At 47.0% G+C, this 23,073-nt stretch overlaps 1 protein-coding gene across 1 annotated transcript; it reads left to right on the forward strand.

Annotated features, from left to right (window-relative positions):
• The first annotated feature begins 6,733 nt into the window (after positions 1-6,733).
• Positions 6,734-22,000, forward strand: LOC120819151 (double C2-like domain-containing protein alpha). The gene is made up of 11 exons (XM_078103592.1): positions 6,734-6,946; positions 10,467-10,792; positions 11,876-11,955; positions 12,508-12,582; positions 12,794-12,903; positions 14,698-14,824; positions 16,103-16,162; positions 17,755-17,954; positions 20,047-20,128; positions 20,382-20,478; positions 20,804-22,000. The coding sequence occupies exons 2-11, from the start codon at positions 10,471-10,473 to the stop codon at positions 20,938-20,940; spliced, it is 1,290 nt and encodes a 429-aa protein (XP_077959718.1). The 5' UTR covers positions 6,734-6,946; positions 10,467-10,470; the 3' UTR covers positions 20,941-22,000.
• Positions 22,001-23,073: the final 1,073 nt, after the last annotated feature.

Consider the following 23,073-nt stretch of genomic DNA (forward strand, 5'->3'; position numbering starts at 1 on the left):
TGCCTGGAAGGAGGACGGGCAATGCCCTTCTCCTAATCGCTTACTCACTGACCAGTTTTATTAAACGTGGAGGTGTTTCACCAGGAATATCTGGATATTTTGCATTTTTATCAACATACATTCATGGATTCACGGGTAGTTTCAGTATTTTTTTATTCAGCACAGTCATAATCATAAATCCAGTATCCAATGTGGGGGTTTAATGTTTTATTTGTCCCATGTGATACTAAAGTAAACTAAGGTAAAGAATGTTTTTGAAGTGGTGAAAACACCGCAATTCCATCTGGGAAATTATATTTGATTGATTAATTAAATTCATTCAGTGAACAAACGCTCAATTAGGTAATGAAAAATAACCACCTGAATCAACAATTAAATGTATAATAATTGATATAGGACAAGACAATATTTACATTTTAATGCTGGAGCAAGGTTTTGCTTTTAAATATTATTAGAAGATACAGTCAGAGGAACTGTGCTGTCAATACGTTTTACTGTATTTTGTTGTTGTATCATGAGCACTACGGGTTTCAGATTGATATCCTCCGGTTATGTTTTAGGAAGTAAAAATGAAAGTTGCAGCCCTGGTTTGGTTTTAAAACATCTAATACCACTTTACATATTAGAACATGCTGGGAAAAGCAATGCAGAAGGTGTTTGGCCATCAGTCCCTGCGTTCCTGCCCCCCCCCCCGTGTAACATCGTAACCTCTCTCGCAGAACTGCTCTTGTCAGAAACAGTTTCCGTGCTGCCTGTTGAGTGACGGCGAGCTGCTTAAACGGACAGTTTTGTGGTCAACCGTCTTCGTTCTCCCCCCCCAAGAAGATTCCTCTGAAGAAAACCCATAAGGAACTGCAACCTCCTCACCCTGCATCCCCATCCACACCCTCACCCCACCCCATGATACCCGCGTGCTATTACATGTTCCAGTGTTGCCTAGCAACTGGCTGGCAGATTACAATTGGGGCCGTACATGGTGGAGATTTAACAGTTTAAGGGGGTGTCGAGATGTGCATACGTGTGTGTTTGTGTGGAGTGGGTAGTGTGTGTGTGTGTGTGTGTGTGCGCGCGTGCATGTGCTACGTGAATCTGTAATGGCTGACGTGAACGCCATGCGAGACACCGCCGCTGCTGGTGCTGCAGATGCTGCAGATGCATGAAGACAGGCAACACGTGGAAGCATCTAAAGCAAACGTGCACTTCTGCCGAGGCTCACGCTGCTTGTTAAATGCTGCTGAAGAACAGAAATAAATAGAAATATTGAGTTCAGTTCAGTTCTGTTTTCACTGTTTTTCACAGTGATATCTTTATTAAACTTGTTTTGTGTGGATTTAACCATCACGATTTAACGTGTTAATTAATGAGCCTCAGCGCTTTGGATGGAACCGGGCCGGCTGCATGCACACATTGGTCCTGAGAGCTCTGCGAGGAGAACACGAGTACTCGACTGGATAACTGAAGGTCACTCTTGCAGTTAATGTCCTGACGCACTAATTTATTCAGTATTTTGTTCAAGCTGTTACTCCTCAGACTGGAACTGCTGGATGTTTTAATTGTTATCGTCTCCTTCCCGCACACCTCTAAATGAGACACGCAATATATTTAATATTTGGTTAAGATTAAGATTTATCATTATTTGAATTACAGATTAAGATAATTAAGGCTTTTCAATGTTTGCAAAGAATTTTGTGGTTAAAAATATTTATGAATATTCTTCATGAATAAGACCTTTCCCTCCTCCACATATTTCTTTCCAATAACTCTTGAACCATACAGGCATTTCTGAAGCGTCGTAAGAGTGAACGAGGTGTCCTTGATATGCAAAATCAATTCTCAAAAGAGGCGGAATAACTTCCGTCTCTTCTGCGATGCATTTAGATTATTCGATTATTTGACTGTTTTCTAGCGAAGGCTTCTCTTATTCCTGTTTGCAGTCTTTCAGAGATTCCAGGTGATAAAAAAAAAAACAATTATAGTGTCTGAAATCACAACGACGACAGCTCACCACTTCTTCCGTTGCCCTCACACGTTTTAATCTCTCCTTCTAGTCGGTTTCTTTCTCCCTCGTAAAAAACCCACGATGAAGCAGCGCTGCAGTTCTAACACTTCAACAGGCTCGTTGATTACGAAGCAGCCAACGGATTAGCAAAACACAGCACTGTCCAAAGAGCATTCGGTTAATGTTAATTAATTGGGTTTTTACATATTCTGGGCCTGTCCATCAGCATTTAAAATGAACACGTGTCGGATGTTTCCATGTAAAATCCATCCAATGAAATCTGTTAACGTCCTCTGAGTCCTTACTGTCATTAATTCATGAAGGAAATCACGTAAAAGCTGTTTAAATGCAACATATTTAGGCAGAATACATGGTCGGCTGCGTGTTTTACTTCTGCTGTGAAGTTTTTAAAACCGTGATTTTGAATCAATTTCCGCTTTGTGAAACGGGGCTGAAGTGGCAGAAGTCCAGCAGAACGACACGTTCGGTTAAAAAAAAAGAAGAGAAAACCGTAACTTTTCTAATCTGGAAAAGCACAACTACTGTACAAAGACTTCACGAAGAGCGCAAACCAACACCGGACCAAAATAAACCTCCATTTCCAAATGGCCTTTCAAGCCTTTTTGCATATCAATGAAGGTTTGGGCGGCTGGGGGCTTCATGTCTGCATTTTAAGGGAACATTTCGTCACTTCAGACATCAGCCAAGGTTTAGACATTGCTGACAAAACAGGTTTTGTTATTAAATGAATGCAAATCTGTGTGAGATTTAAGTGATGTGTGAATATTATGACCGATCTGCAACTAAACATAATAATGGAACTAAATTAGATTTAAACAGAGAACCTTACTGACTCCTTCACAGCTGCAGCTTAGAGACATCTGTGATAAAATAATAATAATAATCAGCTTCCAACGTAAATAATATATGTTTTAATGTGTAGATGAGAGGATTGAACAGATGGTTGATTCATGTTTTTTTTCCATTCAAAATTGCAAATGTCACAAATGAACATTTAATGAGTTCAGAGAAAGTTCCTTTTGCCTTTTTCATCACTCCAGTGACACAACACACGATTTGACGGTTATCCGTATTTAACTTTAGCAAGCACATACTTTTCTATAAATTCTCCTCACGGATCTGACATGAACACAAAATGAACTTTCCTCCTCACGTTGTTTTGATTTGGTATATATATATATATTTATTTTTCTCCGCACAGATTTGCCATCGAATGTGAGTCAGTGCTGACGTTAGCAAGCTACGCTCACTGACCTCCTCCCTCCTTCCAGATGTGGCATGTAAACATGCTGATGAAGCTGTCCCACTTGCTGCACACACACAGACACTTCATCACCAGCGAATGAAAGCATGCAGACACACAAACGCGCCATGGATGTGCACATTGAGCCGCAGGGCTCATAAGCTGCCGCACAGTCATCTGCACACGTCACATCTGGCCGTGCACCAACGCAGCCCCGGCGAACCAGAGAGGCCGCTCGCTGCGTCACTGTTCTTCGTCTCAAGGGAAAAAACTCACACGGAGTGTTTCAACGCATCCTTTCCGTCTAACTAAACGACTCGTGCACGAGCGGGGGCTAATAATATCGGCTGTAGTCAGAGATCTCTCGATGTGAGGCTCCGGAGGGGATGAGCCGAGGAGAATGGAAAGGTAACCGGGACAGAGGGCACGTGTGCAGTAAATAGCACAGAGCCCGTTTGGTTCAAAGAAGCGCTCGAGGCTGAAACGTCGTGCTGTTATTGTTTCACGCTCCCTTGACTGGACTTAGGAAGTCGTGTAATAATAAACGTGTAGATCTTTTGCCTGAAGCGCGTGGATCCGTGTGGATCCAGTCATTAGACGAAAGGAACACACACCCTGCAGTGAGTTTCTGAGGCCAGTCGTGACTTTATTGTTAATCATCCGCCGTCTGTCCTTCAGCGTCTTACCTATTGATTGTCTCAAATGGCAGAAATTGTGTAGAGTGCTTTCTTGAATGGTATTAATCACCCCATTCAGGACAGAATACGACATTCTCCTGTATTTTTTGCTTTGGGAGAAAATGTCAGCAATCCACTTTTGCTACGAATAAACGAAATACTAACAGCTTTTTCAGACACTTCAACCGTTTGGATTCTGCAGTTCGGTCTCCCGTCTGCGATGACAACTTCTCCTGCATTTCTTCACCCAGTGTTGCCATCAGGTTCCTTTCATTTCTCGTATGAAGGCGCCAGCGTTTCCATTTCAGCCGTTTGCAGGCCAGTGACTCATGCGATACATCAGACTCGTATACGTCTCAGCGGAGGAGCAGCGGCGACTTTTGCGAACAGCTTGAGTCTTTCTTTTTCTCGACTGGCGGACGATAACCTCGGCTGGGAGTCGGAGGAAAGAGGACCTTGCGGTTCTCAGATTTGTTTCATTTATTCTGCCCACCGGTGTTTTCCATCACTCTTTTGAACACTTGAACACTTCACTTTGCCTGCATCTCATCGCCGGTGAGCTCCGCAGAGGAGAAACCCGTCCCTAAACTGTCTGACAGATGGGTCTTGGTGTTAATGTTATGCTGTTTTTCGCTGGCTATTATTAAATGTGAGGAAAGTAAAAAAAATAAATCACATTTTGTACTCAAAAAAAGGACAAAAGGAACACGGAAAATGAAATAAATGAAACAATGCATGGGTTGTTATTTCCTCAGCTGTTGTCTGTTTTAACAGACCTAGTTGAAACAATACATCTTTAACAAAATACACTTTCGTGCGATTTAGATGTGGCTGAACCAATTGATCTCACATTGTTTCTTTGAGCGTCTGAGGGTCACGATAAAGCCTTTTTCTGCTAATCTATAGGCTAAGCTTGTTAGCCTTATGTTACCTTATCTGATATATCATTTCACGTGAACACGTGTGTGAATCTACCCACGTATGACAAATATGTAACATTGCATTTTGTTTTGTTTTTTATAACAAACTGCCTCCACTTTCTAGCAGCGAGTCTCATTTTGTAATTAATTAGAGAAACAGTCGTCTGTCTCCGCTTGTCGTCCGTGTGTAACGACGGCCGACTGGTTCACTGATGTCACTTGTTGTTGTCACGGCCATCGTGGACTCTGTTGTGGTCAGCTGCTTCCACTGAAGCACTCGGCACCCGTCAGGCGCTTAATTGGCGTGGAGGGAGCGCGCTTGTGCGTCGGCAGCGAGGAGACGTTCGGTCCTGCTGAACAACGAGCAGGAGAGTCGAGATTTGAGGAGGAGGGAAGGAAGTGGAATGAGCCCAAATAGGCCATACGAGGGTTTTATGTCATGTATATTTGTAGATTGAAGAGTTGACAGAGGGGTGGATCCATATTGCAGTGTGTGCGTGTGTGTGTGTGTTTAAGTGACAACGTGTGCGTTAGTTGTTTGCGTGAAGGAGTGGAAGTCGTGCTTCTCTGGAGCCGTGTGCATTTTATTGGCATGTTAATTCGCGCACGAGCCGTGGCATCAATTCAATGGGACCAGAACATACATGCGTGAACGTGTGTGTGTGTGTGTGTGTGTTCATGTTTAACTGACAAAAAAAGATAGAAAGGAGGGAGCTGGAGGGGGGGACATGAAATAGGAGCGACGGGGAGAAGACAACTGAACACATCAAGCAATTTTTGAAGATACCACAAAAACCGCCGGCGTTAACAGCCTGCGCAGCGTGACAGCTCCTCTCGGCTTCTCTCTTTGGAAGATGGAGAGAGATCCAGAGAGCGGACTCGAAACCGAGCGAGAGAACAGGTCAGATAAAAAACACACTGAGCCAGAGAGAGAACACCAATTTGATTCCCTCAATAGACCCGAAGGGGAAATAGCACGTTTCCCCTTGTCTGTCGCTGACTCAAGAACCATTAGTTTAATTACACGGAGGAACTGAGACTGAAGAGTCCGTGTATCCGAGGGAGAAAAGCAGAGAGGTTCAGACACAGTGTATTAGTTTAGAATGGACTTGGACAGAAAGATGGAGAGATTTAATTAGAAGTCCTTTGTGTCCCCGCTGCGAGTATACTTCACATTATGTGGGGACTCTGGGCTTGATTAGCTTTGCTTAACACAAAGACTGGATGCAGAGGCCGACAGCTCGTCGCTCCCTCCCAAATAGTTTCCCAAATCCGAACAAAGACAAACGGGAAACGGGTTAAACTGCCGCCGACTGTCGGACGAGAGCGTCACTATTGGATGCTAAATGTTATTCAATGCCAATGTTCTAACCTTCTTGCTTTCCACGAGGTCTTTGCACGGCGGGACCTGCCGGACCCGGGAGGGTTCATGCCTTGTTGCATGATGGGATACGCTGCCATCCTGGTGTTGCTGTGATGTGGATTTCATTTAGGAAGGGTTAAGAAGAAAATAGAATCCGACTTCTGCTCAAAGGCTTGTTTTAGTCTTCAATTAATTAATGCAAGTCAATGCGTTATCCCCCTAAGACAAGTGTGTGTGTGTGTGTGTGTGTGTGTGTGTGTGTGTGTGTGTGTGTGTGTGTGTGTGAGATTGCGGGGGAGGCAAGAGGGAGTGAAGCAAAACAGTCACATGCACAACAGAATGTCAAGTAACAGCTTCCCACTGCCTCTCTCTCTCTCTCTCTCCCTCTCTCTCTTCCTCTTGACTCCCCCCATCCTCCTCCTCCTCCTGCTCCTCCTCTCGCTCCTGCAGCATGCCTGTGTCCTTAACCCCCCCCCCTCAATCCCCCCGTGCTCCTCATTTTATATCAACTTGAACTATTCAGGCATTTCATTTCTAATGATATCGTACGGCTCACTCTCTCCCTTGCTCTCTTTCTCCCCCCCCCCACCACCCCACCCCCCTTTTGCCTCTCTAGTTCCTGCTCCTCTCTTCACCACCTGTTAGTTCGTCTCCCTCTCCTCTCCGCACTGGATTCCCTTCTTTTTTTTATGAGGAGTTTCACACACTTGCGCTATCAGTGAGGTAAGTCAACGTTAAATCTCCATTGTTTCCCATCTCAATGCTCCTCGTCTTTAAAAAAAAAAGAAAAAAGGAAGAAAAAAATGATCTTTTCTTCCCTTCTCTTCTCACGCCGTCATCACGTCCTCGCTTTGGGTGTCTGTTGATTTGCGTTCTTCCCCCCGTCGACTCCGCGTGGGAGAATCAGAGCGGATGCTGTGGGGATTCGATGGGCGCCCTCCATTCGTCCCCCAGCGGACCGGTGCAACATGTGGCCGTCCGCTGCCTCACTTTTCCCTCTCGCCCTCAGACGCACGCTGACACACGTTGAAGTTTACTCACCGACTGCCTGGAAATAACTTGTGTCTAATGGGCAAGTCACTGTCACTGCATTGTATGTCGGACTCGAGAGAAGACAAAAAAAAACAGCCAAGAGAGAAGGGGTGAGGAGGAGGGGGGGGGGGGGTCCTCACACACCCACAAGTGGAATAATGGTGTCTCAGAAAGTCTGACGGTGAGATATAATGAGGGGAGAAGAAGAGGCGAGGTGGATTAAAAAGGTGGAGATAAGACAGTGGAGGCTGGGGGGGTGCGAGGCAGGCAGCGTCCATGCCTCTGATGTGACTCTAATTTAAAGTGAAGGAGCTAAAAGAGGACGGGGGGGGGCGCATGTTGCACAAAGACATTCCCCGACGCCTTCCTATGATGTAGACGCTCATGCGTAACATCCACCGGGCTGCTGTGCGTGCGTGTGTGTGTGTCTGACAAGTTCTGTGCTGGGGGGCCCAGAGCATGTAGCGCAGCTTCAGACACACAAGAGGCCTGTGAAGTACGAGAAGTCGGCACCTTATTATTTTCGGTGCGAGAGTTTTTTCAGCGACAAGATGACGATGAAAGGGGAAGATGAGAGAGAAATTCCAGCTGGCCGCGGTGGAGCGATCAATCATGAGCTCCCCGTAAGCTGCTTCCCGGTGAGCCCCCCCCCCCCCCACACACACACACACACACACACACTCCCCCCTTCTGCCCCCCGGCTGTCGCGGGTGCCACTACTGCTGGTGCTGCTGGTGCTGATGAGGGTGCTGCCGTTGATGCTGACAGTGCTGCCACAGTTTATGGCCACATCTGCCAGGACTGGGGGGGCGACTGACTGCGCACATCACATCAGCTGACACGGGCTCACAAGCCTGCAAAACATCTGCACAGTGAGAATGTGTGTGTGCGTATGAATTAATGATCTGACAGAAGTGCATCCACGGATGTTTGATGGCGTGCCTTTGTCAATGTTTGTTTGAGTAAGTGGGGAGGGAGGGGGGGGGGGGGGGTACACGTTATATTATTCATAAGAACAATAATGACCTATTGATCCAAATTAATGAGTCTTTCAATCCATTCTGAACTTAATCATTATCAGAGGCAGCTTCATTAACTTTCACCTTTCTCCTTAATACTGTATATAATCATCTGCTTCATTTGAGATTATCTCACCGTAGTTTCATTGTTGTGTCAGACTGGAATAGTTCCTCTAAAGACACCGTGCCGGTAACGACAATCAGAGCGTTTTAAAGTGCAGCAGTCAGACGCTATCGCCGCGCGGCTTAATTGAGCAGAGATGAACTCTGGTCGCTCGTCATCAATTTTCCCGTTGACGTCCTTAAAAGGCACCAAAATGGCTGCTGCTGATTTTTTTCCCATGCAGAAAGGAAACACGTCCATCATGTTGCCCTCCGGTGCCAGTCTTCTGTCAGAGTCGGACGTTCGCACGCTGGCACGCTGTGGCGTTTTTCAGAAGTTTCTTTCATCTGCAGCCAAAGGGAAAGCTGGACGAGCTGCGGTGTTCTTCCCCCACTGTTGTGCTCGCAGCAGAGAACCTGGACCAAACGTGACAAACGGTCTGAAGGGACTCTGAAGGTCAACCGTCAGACGCAACAAAAGCAGAACTTTCCACCAGGGAGCCATTGGTCATATTGACTTTATCTTCACGACTGCAGGGTTAAAAATGAAGCTGCTTTTTCACCCCAGAAGCAGAATTAAAGGGACATTGAGGATTATTCATAGTTTCGAGACGATTGAGTAAAGACAGTAAAACCTGATTTGGGAAGCCGGATACCTCTTGTGTCTTTACCACAAAGCTGAAGTTGGGCACCTTAGCTTAGCACGACGGCTGGGAACAGGTTAATCGCTGCTCGGATCCGTCCAAAAAGCTCATTTGGACGGATCGATGGTTTCAATGGTTTTGTGCAAAGCACTCCGAGCTGCCTTGTTAAAAATGCACAATATACAAATAAACGAACAAACTGAATATTTGGCCCACTCTGCAAATCTAAATTGTCCAGTGAGAAAATCATTTTGACGGGTAAAAAGAGCAGCAAAACTGCTGTAACACATGGGGCGAGGAGTCATAACACCTGCAACGGAACATCAGCAAGCGTCGCCTCCACAACACAGTTTCCATCTGAACACATTTCCATACAGGAAAGCTTTTCAACTATTTAGAAGCAAAAACAGCGTCTGCGTTGAGCCTCGGCACAGGCGGTCGCTTCATTACAAAATCATTACGGGAATTTCTCTCTCAACAGAGAGTTTATTATTTAGCTTCTTTGTTTTTTTTGCTTCCAATCAGTGCACACAACAACTTTGATTTAGTTTTGTCGGCTGTAGTTTGGGGCGCAGCCGGCTCTGTCAGGGAGTCGTCCTACAGTGACGTGTCCTGTAATGCGGGACGCCGGCCGTCACCGCTCACTCGCGTTGTGGGCGAACCACAGCGAGGCGAGACCGTGCAAATTCCATCAGTGCAGTGACGGCATTGCTTTGGGAGACGGGTTACAGGTGCAAATACATACAGCGGAAAACACTCATTTGTCAGTTTACACCGATTAATGCAGAGAGAGCGGGCAGGGGGGGGGGGGGGGGGGGAGGATGGGTGGTGGGGGGCCGCGTTCAGTATGGAGGACACGACGCCCCCTCGAGGCCTGCTGTCTTTAGAAAACAAAAGCTGCCAGATATTTGCAATCCAACCCCCTCTCGCTATTTCGAGGAGAGAGCCGACACATCCGCCTGCCGGTCAGCTTTGACAGACGTCCTCTCGTATTCACCTGCCCGCCTGTGGAAGATCGTTAAGCACTCAAGAGAACGCGTGTGCGTCAGCGGCTCATTTCATTGGGGACGATTAGGATTCAGGGGAGACCCTTATTATCAGTTGTCCATTATCCGCCCTGATTTGCTTCAGATTACAGATTATTTATTCCATTCAAATGCAAATTTGAACACATCCTCTGCAGTTTTGTGTCATTTTATGAGTAATGTCTTTATTTTTTGGGAGTTGTAATTACGTTGGAGGAGGTTTCGGTGGGAGCGTTTGAGATAAACGCTTCCTAACACAAGAACGTCTTGGCAAATTCGATGTGAGGATAGCTCAGACACAAGATGTATTTTAATCACCAACCACCTTACTCGCCCCATCTGGGTGGCAATAACAGAGGTGAGAACGGCTGCTCGTATTTTTGTGGATCTAATCTCTCTCTCCGTGTCTGCTTCCCTGCAGCGCTATGACTGTGCGAAAAGGAAAAAGTTTAGCCATCTCCATCCAGGAGCACATGGCCATCGACGTGTGCCCGGGCCCCATCCGCCCCATCCGCCAGATCTCTGCCTACTTCCCCCGCCTGTCGCCCACTTCCTCCTTCTCCGAGCAACTTTCGCCCAATCAGGCGGCGGCTCCCACCTCGCTCAGCCCCGGCGCCGCCGCGGGGCGCAGCGGCGGCTTGTTGTCACCGCTGTTGCCGGGGGCGGCGGGCGGAGGGGGCTCGCTGTCGGCCATGAGCAGCATGGACACCTCCATCGAGATCGACAGCTGTGACAGCGACGATAACAGTGAGTCGCCACCTGGTTTCACTACCTGGTGCTTTGAAGGGCTCTCGGGGAATTTGGGACCGAAGGCCAAGAGAAGCCGATGTACATGGAGACGTCGCTCGAGTTGCTCAAGCGTTCAAGCATCACATGTGGCGTCAATAGCAACAAAGAGCAGAAAGTAGTCTTTAAAAAATAGTTATTAGGATGGAATGAGACATATTAGTTATTTTTAAGGCTGTCAATAGATTAAAAAAATGAACTAATTAGTCACACATTTTGAAATTCATTATTCTCAATTAATGGCAATTAATGAATGTTACAAAGTGTTTTTTAATGAATGTTTGTTTTTCTTACAAGCAATGAGTAATAACTTTAGAAAGCAGGTATTTTAGGCACTGTTGTTTAATTGTTAATGTTATTTTACACACAACTACACACATTTGATCATCTTTGAGGCAGAATCCCACCCAGTGGAACATGTTGGAAGTAGCGACTCTTCCTGCTGGCTTAGCCTAGCAGCTAGCTTAGCCTAGCGGTGCTCTAAGTTGTCCGTTTGCCACTCACCCCCCTTCTGTTTGACACGTGGAGGAATTCCTCTGCACAGTTCTCCGCTGTACGTTGCGCGTCTGTTTTACTTAAAATGCAAAAAGCTCTCTCCACCTTGAGAGATAGTTACGTCTTTCTCCGACGTAACTGACTGCAGCTGGCGGCCGTTTCGTTTCCGCGGTCAACTTCCGGTTTACTTCCGGAAGTAAACCGGAAGTACACAAAGGCACGTTAACTACGTTAAATGATTTTGTTGCGTTAATCTTGCCCACATTAATCGCATGGATCAATGCGTTTATGTTGATAGCCCTAGTTCTTATTTATTCTCATCATCAGACTGAGAAAGTCCCCTTTTGCATTTTGTAGTTTGAAAACACCATTTCATTTTGTTGCCTATGACAATGAGCCGTGTGGCCTTTTCTATTATTTATTTCCTAGTATTAGCCGACCACAAAAGTTTCTCTTCCAACCATCTTTTCTCTATACAAAATAATAAAGTCACGAGTTGAAAATCAATTACCAAAGTCACTGAAAGGCTTGAATCGACTGTTGTTGCAGCCTCCTTGGGGACGTTGGAGTTCGACCTGCTGTACGAGAGAGCCACCAGCTCCTTACACTGCACGGTCCTGAGAGCGAAGGTAAGCAGCAGGTGACTTGAAATAGAAATTAGAAGTAGAAATTTAGCAATTCATTTACATTTGGAACATTTGTGTGTGAGACACAAAAAAATTCGGACTATTCTTCAACCAGTAGATTGTTTATTGATAATGTTAAATTCCTTTTAACCTGTTTTCTACTAAACACAATGACATTGATGTATGATAACTATACATATATGATGATATCATGTGAATCCATTACACGTAAAAGATGGATTTGACTAACAGAGACATTTCTCTTTTCACCGTGAAAATCTGTCATGTGAGTGTGCTTTTTTCTAAGTAAAGTGTAGCAGAGGAGTTTAACTTCCAGCATTAATCTTTGGAGGGTTCTCAACATGAACAATGGGCTTTGGCCTCAACCGAAACTCTCCATCAAATTAAACCTCGCTACCGCTGCGCTCTGGATTCAAATGACCTTCTCACCTCCGTCGGCTAAATGTTGAACAAGTTGTTAGCCGTGTCGGAAGAATGTTCACCGTCTATTATTTCTCAGACCTCGCTTACGTCTTCCCTCTCCGTCTCTTTTAGGGACTAAAACCGATGGATTTCAACGGTTTGGCGGATCCTTACGTCAAGCTGCACTTGCTGCCGGGAGCCTGCAAGGTCGGCTGTAATTATCAGGACGCGGTTTTGTCCCTGCGTGTTTCTTTTCAACAATTTATAAAGACTCTTAGCAACCGGTCTGAATGCACGCTTAGTCTGCCTGTCAACCACCTTGTGTCCTGAAAGAACCTCCCGGTGTCACGTTGGTTTGCGGTTCTGAGTGGATGTGTTTTTGCTCTCCCTTTGCTCTCCTCTCTGCCGGGACGCACAGGCCAACAAACTGAAGACCAGGACGGTTCGCAACACGCTGAACCCGGCGTGGAACGAGACGCTCACCTACTGCGGCATCACAGAGGAGGACATGTACCGCAAAACCCTCCGGTAAACGTTTGTTCTGTCTCCCTCCCTCCCCCGCTGTCTTCTTCCCGTCTCCCCCATCACAGAGCTGACTGCCGCTTACAAAAGGATTTCTTATCGCCCGCCTCGATCACGGTGTCTTTATTTTCACGAGGCCCTTTGTCCTGCATCCCATTCTATTTGCAGAGATCCTTCCATCCCCTTTCCGTCACCTCGCCCTCTTCATCCCTCCCCTCTCGTGCCCCCTCGGATCAGAGGAGAGCTCCCTTTGCTCCTCACCATACGTCCCTCTCTGTCTTTCTCTCCCTGCGTTTCTGTCCTCCCAAGTTGCAGTGACAGATTGAGGTCAGACCGAGCACCCCGGGGTGCTTTAATTTCATTGACCCCCTCCAGAGGTGATGAAAGCTGAGAATTGTCTCTGTCTGTGACTAAAACTTTGCCTTTGCGTATGTGGCAGTGGGATTTAAACGGGATCGACGGTTGGTCTCTCGAGGGAAATCATAGAAACTACAACACTATTAATTCAGCAGAGCCCTTAAAACGTCTGCAACAGGAAGTTTAGGCTTTCATAACATGTGAATGTCTGCAACGCTCTGGTGTTTTGCATTGACAAAGGGCAACTTTCATCACTTATCTGGATAATAGATGAAATGTAACTGCTTTTTTTCTTCTTTTCAACACGACAGATGGAGGTTTTTTTTTATTTTTACCTGGACAGCAGATTCATCCAGAACTCGATGCAACTGCTTTTCCAACACTTTTTCTAAACAGGAGCTAAATTATTGTTTTTGCATCCGACTTTGAACCCGCGGCATCAGAGACAAGTCTCAGAAAGTACAACTTGAAATAGTTATAATTGTGTATCATGTTGCCTTACAATGAGAGAGTCACGAGTATGAGGGAGATGAATGACTTGTGGGTACTGTAATCAATATATTACGGTTTCCTGGGTTACTGATGACCTCACATAAAAAAAAACTGAGGGGGGCTGGAGAAGGAAGACAAGAAAAGGAAGCGTTTAAATGTTGATATTCTTGTTAACCGAAGAGATGAATGAACAAAATACCAAGCGCGTCTTTAACAATGTTAAAGATGAAGCTCAACGTGTTTCCTGCTGACATCTCTCACCTTTCAGCTTCGACTCTCTTCCGCTCTATTTATTGCTTTCTGCCTCCAACCACAGACTTTTCTCTCCTCTTCTTTCCCCCACATTTCCATTCTCCCCCTTTTTCTACCTGCTGTCTGTTTCTGAAGGGCTCATTAACCACCAGATCCTGTGGACGTCAAAAACATCTCCGATGTCCTCATGAACATCCTTCATTTATGCATTAGCGTCTATTTATTATAGGTGACAACGTTGAGTAAAACCCAACAGGGAAGAGGCTGCAATTCAGCCTTTTTCTGATCGCTTTCTTAGTTTTCTTGGTGTTCTCCATTCGTATTTACAAAAATAAATTGCCGTGGATATCAGTTTCCCCTTCTGCCGACATGCACATTTGCAGCCTTAAATGAATTCTTCCATTTTTATCTCTCTCTCTCATATCACTCTTCCCCCGGCTCAGCTTTTCACGGACTCAAACAGCTTCCCTCCATCTCCTTCGTCTCTCAGCTTCTCCCACCTAAATATATATTCCAGGTGACGTGGCGGTTGTACACGTTTTCAAGCCTGACGAATAGGGATTAACTCGTACGCATTCCGCATTCGGACGTAGCTTTTTCACCCGTCTTACTCTGTCTGAGCGTCTCTAAATCGTACTCATGTCCCCCCCCCGTGTTTGTCTTTTGCTATTTCTCTCCTTGCTTGTGTCTCACGCGCAGGGTGTCCGTGTGCGACGAAGACAAGCTGACGCATAACGAGTTCATCGGGGAGTCGCGGGTGGCCCTGCGTCGCGTGAAGCCCGACCTGACTAAACACTTCAACATCTGTCTGGAGCACCCCCCCCCTGTGAGAGGAAGAGATGGGGGGCTGACCACAGGAGAAAAATACTTCAGGGAGGGAAAGAGGGGAAATATGAGATAAATGACTTGAGGCCGTGCAGTAATATGGCTTCCTTTGTTTCATTTTTCTTTGAAACAGAGGGAGCTGGAAATATTGCAAAGAAGGAGGGCGATAAATTGTTTAACGTGCCAACGGGGAGCCGTTCAAATGACGATATTAGGTTAACCGACCTGGTGCAGACACCTGATTATATAATAAAATACCAATCCGTGCAATCTATGCAGCATTTCCAGCAAAAGAGCCAAAAGATTTTCCAAAAGGTGCGTTGTTACTTGACAGTAAACCGGCAATAAATAGGTGGATTTTCCTGCTACATAAACGTACACAATGTTAAACATTTAAAGCAGAGATCCCTTGTGTGTTTATTAATGTAAGAATGCAATATAGCGATGCATCTTAGGGTCCAAATACATTATAGTAAATTAGAACAATTAAACCCAAAAGTCCAGATGTGGTTGTTGAACATGTCATTGCATCACCCCACATCCACAGCATCAATCTTTCGTAGGGAGGGAAGCATGACAACATGGCTGCGGGGATTTGTTGGCGTTCAGTCACTTCAGCAACAGCTCGGTGGGACTCACTCACATCGTCCAGAAGGTGTTGGATGATGTGGGTGTCAAAGTCGAGCTAAAACAATACGAACCGAGCTTTGTGCACAAACGTTGGACTAAAATATCACTGCAGGGATGTGTGAGCATAAAGATTTCTGCTCAGTGGATTTAATAAAACAACCCTGAGCACTGAAGCATTGATCAACCCGATGCCAGCTGGTGAGAACAACAAACAGTAGGTAAACAGAGGACAATCTATCGGTGTAGCTCACAAACGGCTCTTTGTGCGGGCTAAATGTCAGCCAGGTCACGTGTGGGGAAAAGGCTGAGATCGGGAGGATAAAGGGAGAGGAGATGGGGTGAGGAGGGGGGGGGGGGGGGGGGGGGGGGGGAGTTTAAACAGACGCAAGTGAGAGAGGTGAGAGACAAATGGATTAAAACGAATGCAAGCGGTGGAGAGTGGGAGGCGAGGGGGGGGGAGAGGGCTGGCTTTTTGTTCGTGGTCGAGCTGCAGAGGGCCGCTGGCCGGCGGCCCCCCTGCGATCAAACGCCAGACCCGCCCCCTCCACCCCCCCCTCTCATCCGGCGCTTCCGTCTCTGTTCGCCCGATGCCCCTTTGACCCTTTCAGTCATCTCTTTCTCTCCTCTTCCCCCCCCCCCCCGCCGCCAGCTGCCTTCCCCGACTGCGATGAGCACGGCCTTGAGGGGGATCTCCTGCTACCTGAGAGAGGTGACCACATGACGCCGCTCACTTTGCACAACACGCCCCCCCCGTTCTGTCCGTCTGTCATTTACAGTGCATCCGTCAAAGCGTCTTTAAAGGACGATCAGTTTTCATTCTATGACCTTTGATGAACATCAAGTCGATCCATTGCTTTGATTCGTCTTGTTGATGAGACATTATTATAAACAGTAGATGGAATTAACGGCGTGTCAATAGTAGTGACGGCCGAGTTACAGCATCTAACCACAGATTGCTTTGAGGTCACAGACAAGCATTCCGAAACCAGTAACATGCTTTTCCGTGTGAATGATCGTGTATTCCATTAAGCCAATGCTCACCTAACCCTGATTACAAGTTACAGGTTCCTAATGTCTCCGTTGACAGATTTAGATTTTAAAGACCTTTAGTTCTTACGATAATTGGAGTGAAACAGCTGCGTCTTCGTTTCTCTCCGCATTCGAGGCCGTCTAATGCGGTCGCCTCTCCGCCACCCACAAATTGATCTCCTTCCAATCCGTCTGTCGCAGAATGCTGCCGGCTCCGGTTTATTTGTGCCTCCCTAATGAGTTGCTCTCCATCGATCTGTGAAGGTCTGAGCTGTTCTGTTCTCGTGCCCCGATACCTACTGCAAATTATCTCCACTAATTGCGAGTTCTTAAAGTCTCCCGCTCGGTGACGGCAGATGGCGGACTGCCTGTTTTACAGGGTGGTCGATTCCGTGAGAGGGAAACCACAGCTTAAGGAGAGGGGTGAGAACCGGAAAGAGAGGTGTAGGGGAGACAAGGAGGTGCGGGGGTGGGGGACACGCTGAGACAATCAGAGAAAGGGAGGCGGGAGCGTGGACGGGCGTGAGGCGCGTTGCATATTGATCGCCCTGGCTGCGTCCGCCTCTCGCCTCAAGATAAGACCTAATGAGAGATGGCGAGAGATAAAGAAAAGCATTCATCCTGCCACCTTCGGTTCAGCTAAATTCACATAAGCTTACTTCAACATCCGCCGGTCTGTTTTCACTGCAGCTACAAAAAGGGCTCCGATTGATTTTTATTTATCTTTTGGACAGGACCGACATTCCAACCTTATCGAGGTAATAGTTTGAGCACGATTGCAAACACAGTTGACATGTTTGCAAATCTAGAAGACACAGAGCAACAGCAGCATTAACCTTTTCTTGTTTGACCCAAAGGTCCAGTATTCATTCTCCTTTCAGCACCTTTCAGCCTCGGACCGACTCCCCCGAGGGAAACTATCTGACTCAGCGACCGTTTAAACTACGCTCACCGTGTCTCTGCCGCGTCCCTTCGCTGCCCAGCAGGTCGAGTTCTTCTCTCCGTCAGCAGGGACCGGCACTAATGAGACACGCGCTTGAGGGCGGTAAAACAAGAGCAATTAACTGGAAGCCGCTGAGGGCGGCGCGTGCGGGCTGAGGGGGCGCCGCAGGTCGGCGGGTAATCCTCCCAGGGGTCATGGTGCCGAGAGGCCCTTCTTGCATCACACACAGCCAACGCGGATGCACGCGTACTGATGACAGCGCCACTGACGTGGCAGCCGGGAACGGCAGCTTACGCCTTTTAACGCATTGCGCTGTGTTTTCTCCTCAGTGGGAGACGGAGCAGCAGAGATGTCTGGAGGAGAGAGGCCGTCTGCTGCTGTGCCTGCAGTACTTCCCCCCGGCCAGCGATGGCGACGCAAAGGGCGAGGCCAAGGAGAGGGCTCGCGGCGGGCTGTGCGTGGGCGTCAAGCGCTGCGCCCACCTGGCCGCCATGGACGTCAACGGCTACTCGGACCCCTACGTCAAAACGTAGGTGTGACGCCCGGCCGCAAGCCGGGCCCGAACGCCACGGCGATCAGACGGCACGCAACATGACGTACGACAGGATATTTCACGAGCCTCATTTCGGAAAACAATTTCCACACGACCTGTCCGGCGGCGTCCTCCCTCGCCACCTTCGATCTTAACTGGCCGTTGGCTCGCGCTGACCCCGCGAATCACCGCTCACATGCGGCGGGAGTTAACCCGGCACAGGGCAATAGTGACGAATGACAGCAGCGCTCACACACGCGGGAGGCATTGTGAGATGTATCACTCACGGGATAATGGCAACAGTGTGTAGTGTGTCTGTGTGTGTGTGTGTGTGTGTGTGTGTGTCTGTGTGTGTTGACAACATTCAAAATGGATTGAAAGGCACCGACTTGATGGAGTGTTAAGGGCGTACTTCATCATGGAAGAGAGTGTTATTGCCAGTGTCATAGAGGCTCTTTGGAGTTCCATTACTCATTGATGAAAGAAAGGCAATACTGCTTGTGTGTGTGTGTGTGTGTGCGCGTGTGTGTGTGTCTGGCTCTGCCAGTGAGGGCAGGAAGGTCCTCGGGTTGAAAGATGTACCCTGATTTTCTTCTTTTCTCTTCTAACAGGTTAACAGCGTGTTGGTTTTAGCTCTCAGCTTGCTTCTGGAATGAGTAATACACTGAACAACCTCACACACACACACACACACACACACACACACACAGACCAATCCCCTTATCCTTTCCCTTCATCCCCCCACGTCTTTACATCCATGCACCAAAACCTACGCATGCATCCCTCACACATGCATCGTGGGACGTCGTGCACCTTTGTGTGAAATTTTGGATGCGTGCTCGCATCTCTGCCCTTTGGCGGGAGCTTTTTGTCTTGCCAGATGCTTTGTTGTGTCTGAGAGCGTGTGGGAACATACGCTCTCCGGGCCGTGGGTGGTGGGTGGAAAGCAAATGTAAATAGAGATCTCACCAACGCTCCTTCCAGCTGGCTCCAAAAGCATCCTGAGCATGTCGTGCCACCTCGCGGAGGGACGCTGAGCGCATGCGTGCTCTGTTAGCGGTTACATGTGGTTTGTTTCACATGCGTTGCATTGAAGAGGTCGATATTTCCATTTCTTTTGGTTCTCGTTTAATGAGACGATGGACGCCACTATCCTGACTATACACCGACGCTACTGCTGGTTAGCTTAGCACAACAACTGGATTTGGAGGGTTGTTCAAATGTAACAAAATCCACCTTCCGACGCTCAATATCACAACGAAAATCTCACGTTTAATGAAGCTGTGATTAAAGGCCTTTCGTTTCCTCATGTTTCCAGTCTTGTGCTAAGCTAAGCAGCTGGCCCGTAGATTCGTATTTACTATGCAGACGCGTCTCTCGGCACTCTGCATTCTGGTCATACGGCGGATCCTTAATCATCCTTACAACCGCCTCGCTAGTAGAATTAATCCAAAGGACACGACGTCCATGGCTCCTTTTATTTATTTGCAGTCGTTTAAGTGCAAAGCCAAAATCCTTCAGGCTATTGAATCATTAATCATCATTAGTCCTCACTCAAGTGAAATTGCCCTACGCCTTGTTTAAGAATGAGCCAATCAATTGCCCCAGTGGGCGGTGTGAATCGCCACGGCAACGATCGCACACGTCGTTCCCCAAAATGTGCTCCGGGTTCAATTCCGCTGCTCTTTGATTTTTCAAAGTGTGATATTCCACTCTGCAGAAAAGCACAAGGCTTTTCTCAACAAAGGGGAAATCACTTTCCGGGGTCCAAACCCAGTTCACCCAGTCTGAAATCAAGCAAAGTAGTCAGAGCTTTAGGATCCAACGCGAGCATCTCAGCATTTGGACACCTGTGGAGGCGTGTTTGATGCGCGTCACTCGGCGGGCCTGTCGGGGTGATTCATGAACATTGAATCTAACCTTCCCTCCTTTCACTGCAACTGTTGTGTTGTTCACAAACGACTTAAGCCCGGTCCAGTTTTAGACTGAACTTACTTCTTCTTTATCCGTGCCGTCACCATTACTTTTAGCAGCACTTTGACCTGTGAAAGGTAACGACCGAGCTCACTAATGACCTCCTCTGCCTCAGGTACCTCAAGCCGGACGTCCAGAAAAAATCCAAGCACAAAACAGCGGTCATCAAAAAGACTCTTAACCCCGAGTTTAACGAGGTAGACGTGCCCGTCTCAGTGTGTGTGTGTGTGTGTGTGTGTGTGTGCCTGTGGAGGACATCTGGTTGAATGTAGAGAGACTCACTTCCTACACTGCAAAGTCTCTGCGACCCTTTTTCAGAGCGCCAATTAGCACTTAGCCGTTGCCTCACTAGTGAGCATTTTAGAGTGTATTGACGGGAAGAATCGTGTGTTAGGCGTGGTCTTCTATTTCTGGCTCTGACCCCCTCTCTCTCTCTCTCTTCTCCCCCAGGAGTTCTTCTATGAAATCACGTTCTCAGAGTTGGCCACCAAGACGCTGGAGGTCACAGTGTGGGACTACGACCTGGGAAAGTCCAACGACTTCATAGGTGACGTCCTGTTTGCTCTGTACAGTTTGCATCACATTCATGCCATTATACGCAACTTCATATAGAAATTACACCTCTCATTTCTTGTACAAAAGAAAAAAAAGTGTTTGCAGATATAGTTTTCCTCTTGGACAAATTTCTAACCGTTTTTAATCGCATCATCTGTTGCAGTTTCTTACACGTTTGAATGTATTTGTGTTTGGAAGCGATTAAAAACGAATTGACAACCCCAAATAAACCCCTTGGAGGTCAATTCTCACTGTTCAATCAAACGTTTCCCCCCCGAGTCTCGCTGACTTGCTTCCTCCGTCCCTGCACCCACCAGGCGGGGTGTCCTTAGGGTGCCACTCGCAAGGAGAAACTCTGCAGCACTGGATCGACTGTCTGAAGAACAAGGGCGAGAAGGTGGAGCGCTGGCACACGCTGACCAACGAGCTGCCCGGCTCCACGCTGCAGGAGTGAACCGGTCCTCCTCCTCCTCCTCCTCCTCCCCGGGGGAGGGGGGGACGCGTTCCATCGCATGCCCGGAGGATGTTCTGCATGTCTATGGAGGATTCGTGTCCTGCTTACCTTGTCATGGATGAGATCAATATTCATAGCGACATAAACATTAAAGGGGGGGTGTGGGTGGGGTCCATTGGGATGCTGCATGTCCCTTTTGTCATTTCAGTGTCAAACTTCACGGCCCCTCTGCGCCGCTCCCAAACCCGTCGCATCGCAATAAGAAGAAAAAACACGTAGAGGAGAAAATTGAAGGAGGGAGAAAGTCGGCCGTCCCGTCACGTGCACCTTTTTTTTTTTACGGGCCGGTTATTTCTTGTTATTCGCTGCTGACATTAAAACATCTCACAGCACACACATACCTCTCCCGTGCAATAACGTTTCGCCCGATGCTTCCGAAGGCCTCCAGCGGGGTCTTGATACCGCTGGAGTATTTTTGTATCGATCGATGTGATTGCCGTGTGATCGTCTGCAGAAAAACAAGCGAGACCTCTGGCTCTTCCGGCCCGTGCCGGCTGTTTGCATGTTTGGTGTTGATGGACGTGTATGTGCCGCAGGATGCTCGTCGTCACGTTGCTCCCACGTCTCTTGAGGTGTTTCTGCTCTGATTAAGTGATTTTCCGTTTAATTGATTTTTCTTTTCATGTTCCGTTCAGTTGCTTAACGCGTCGGCGGTAATATCGCGGTGTCGGTTTGTTGTTAGTGACCCGCTGACGTTGACCCAGTTCTGCGTTACGTTCTCTGAGGGGAGTGACGTCATTCACAGGCCTGTGCATGGTTGTTCTCTGACACTTTAGCATCTAAATTACAAACATGAATGGAACCTGGAGCGTTTTCTCTCCACGGCTGCTGCTTCTCTGTGGATCGCATTGACGAAGCTGCGGGTTTTATCTGCTGAGATAACCAGCGGTGTTCATATGTAAATAATATATATTGTGTTTCACTTGCTTTGGGTGTTTGTCTTTCGGAAAATGAAAGTGTGCATGATTGTTATTTTTCATAAAAAACGTTCATATTGGTTCATCGTGTGCATCCTTGACTTTCTATTATATTCGCTCCAGTGGCCTCTTTGAATCTCTAACGTGCAGCTCGGTGACGATCCAGTGACACTAATCACGCTGGCTTGTGCTGCCACCCGGCCGTCAGGAGCTGCACCTGCAGCCTCCCCTCTGACTAAACGCCAAATGAACTCATCGGAGGAGCACGAGTGTTGCTTTAATACTTCAGCATAAAATAAACCTTTATAAGGAAGGGCAATAAAAGCCATTATAATTAAAGTTTCTACTTAAGTCATTAGTCATTAAATTATTGCAATATTTCTTTTGCAAACGGGGGGAATGAATAAGGCAAAGTCAGGGCAGCAGTGATTCCAACAGTATAATAACCATAAGGAGAGGAGAGTAAGGAAGGTAAAGGCCTGGACACGGCTCAGTGGCTCAATGCTACTTTGTATAGTGCAGCAATAAGAATATAGGGAACTAGACAGAGTTGTATATTGAGAGTTAAACTTGTTCTTTGGTGGGATACAAATACTAAATACGCCAAAAAACAAATCCGGTATTCGGATTATCGAGGCGCACACTGCATCTGTACTTGAAGGGCGGACAAATAACACAGCTGGAGAACCTTAAATTACTGGGATTAATTATAAATAGCACGGCTGAGCACATTGACGGGACTTTTGGGAAAATAACTGCACTGCCAGGGAACAAAGTGTCCTATGAATCCTGAATAGAATCACATTTAAAGACCATTTAAAAATCTATTACTTAAGACTAATTAATTACAGATGATGCATCATCTGTAATTAATTAGTCTTAGAATCATTTGTTTTAGAATTAGCTGTAGAATTAGTTGTATTCATCATTTAAATACTTGATTTACACCATCAGAAAGGTTGGATTCTTTTAAATAAAAGTAGAAATGTAAATGCTTTAGCATTTATAGCATCAAATAATTGAAATATCTGAGTCAATGTGGTTCGTGTTTCCCCAGTTTTAAACAAAGAACAAAAACGTACTATACTTCCATTCAAATGCTGATCTCTTGACCCGTCGGCCGTAGGAGATGTGCTGCTGCGCATCCATCAACCCA

The sequence above is a fragment of the Gasterosteus aculeatus genome, chromosome 5, assembly GCF_964276395.1.
Source record: "Gasterosteus aculeatus chromosome 5, fGasAcu3.hap1.1, whole genome shotgun sequence".
Lineage (NCBI taxonomy): Eukaryota > Metazoa > Chordata > Actinopteri > Perciformes > Gasterosteidae > Gasterosteus > Gasterosteus aculeatus.